This window comes from Protobothrops mucrosquamatus, unplaced genomic scaffold, assembly GCF_001527695.2.
Source record: "Protobothrops mucrosquamatus isolate PMUCROS unplaced genomic scaffold, P.Mucros_1.0 scaffold7133, whole genome shotgun sequence".
NCBI classification, from domain to species: domain Eukaryota; kingdom Metazoa; phylum Chordata; class Lepidosauria; order Squamata; family Viperidae; genus Protobothrops; species Protobothrops mucrosquamatus.
Window position 1 is genome coordinate 14,783 of NW_015392941.1, and position 1,515 is coordinate 16,297.

The window sequence follows — 1,515 nt, forward strand, 5'->3', positions numbered from 1 at the left end:
GCAAAATTACAGTTATGAAATAGCAATGAAAATAATTTTATGGTTGGAGGTCACCACAACATGGTGGCCACGCCCACTTGGTGGCCACACCCACTTGGCAGCCACACCCACTTGGCCACGCCCCTGGCACCTGGGGTCACCACAACATGGGGAACTGTATTATGGGGTCACGGCATTAAAAAGGTTGAGAACCACTGGTCTAAGCCAAAGCATGATTAAGCTATGGTTAAAATGATGCTGTGGCATGCTGTGAGCCACTACAAAGTCTTCCTTGACAGACAGGGATGATGTTCACCGATCATATTAAATCAAGCCCAAAGATAACACAGCAAGATCCAAATGAGTCCAATCCTTCAACTGCTTACCCTTAACAAGCAGAATCTTGCCATACTAAATAAAGCTATAACCTTCTAACCTACTAGATCTATTATGAGAGATTCTAGGTGTGGTTACCTTGACCCTCTTCCCTTCTACCCATCCAGCTTTGGACTTCCATGCCTCTCTCTGGGAAAGCTCTATGTTGACCAAACTCTTATCCATTGATTCTCAAAGGTGCACATTCCATCACATTTTTTTCCCCTTTATTTTATGGTATTCGATTTGGTGTTATTTCCAAACTAGCTCCATTCTATTTAATACCTCCCACATGAAAAATGACTAACCTTCTTTTGTGGCCTCTTCATCAGAATTACCGTTGTTTGCCGTATTCGGCACTTCAGATGTTGAAGTCTTTGATGCAGATGTTTTGCCCACCAAGTTGGCTGAGGGTTTTAGCGCTTTTTTTGCTGCTTTGCAATTATTTTGTTCTTTCTTTCTTTCTCTTTGTTCAGATATTTTAAATTGTTCATCAGTGGAACTCTCGGAAGAGGTTCTGCTCTCAGCTGGGGCTTGCTTGCTGATGACCAAATTGCCAGCCCCTGAGAGTTTGCTAGCTGCTTTCTTGGTTGGCTGAGTCTCTTCTTCACTGCTGGAGCTGCTTGACTCAGAACTCTCTGGTTTAGAGACAGGGGTGCTGGATTTGGGCGCTGTTTTGACAGCCTTTGTGCCTTTTCTTTTATGAACAGTCTTATCTTCGACGATACTTTCTACTTTCTTTGCCGCCACTGCGGGAGGTTTTTTCACTTTCTTTATGCCTGTCTTAACTGCGCATTTCTCAGGAACACTGTCAGAACTATCAGAATCTAGGAAGAAAAAACAGCAAGAGACAAACTAATCTGATTGCGCTGCATCTTATCCTCAGTATTTATTTTTTTAATTAAAAGTTTTATAAAGATTACAGTATAAACCCCCATACTCACCCCAAAACCCCACCCTCACCCTCCCCCACTTCCCAGAGCTGAACACAGGGTTACAAATATAATAATCAAAATCTATCTAACATTAACCAACTATTAAAATAACCAAGTCCATAATACACTTTAACTCCCCTTTAACACAAATTTAAACAAATTAAACACAATAATAAACATATTCATAACCTAAATATTAAACAATACCATACTAATATTAAAAATA

At 40.5% G+C, this 1,515-nt stretch overlaps 1 protein-coding gene across 1 annotated transcript in view; it reads right to left on the bottom strand.

Moving 5' to 3' along the window:
* The window catches only part of LOC107300452 (nucleolar and coiled-body phosphoprotein 1-like), a gene marked incomplete at its 5' end in the record, with an annotated part of 8,927 nt that extends 7,746 nt beyond the window's left edge, over nt 1-1,181 (bottom strand). The window contains 1 exon segment of the mRNA XM_015829776.2: nt 663-1,181. Within this exon segment, the coding sequence (XP_015685262.2) occupies nt 663-1,181 (519 nt within the window).
* Between the last annotated feature and the right edge of the window lie 334 nt (nt 1,182-1,515).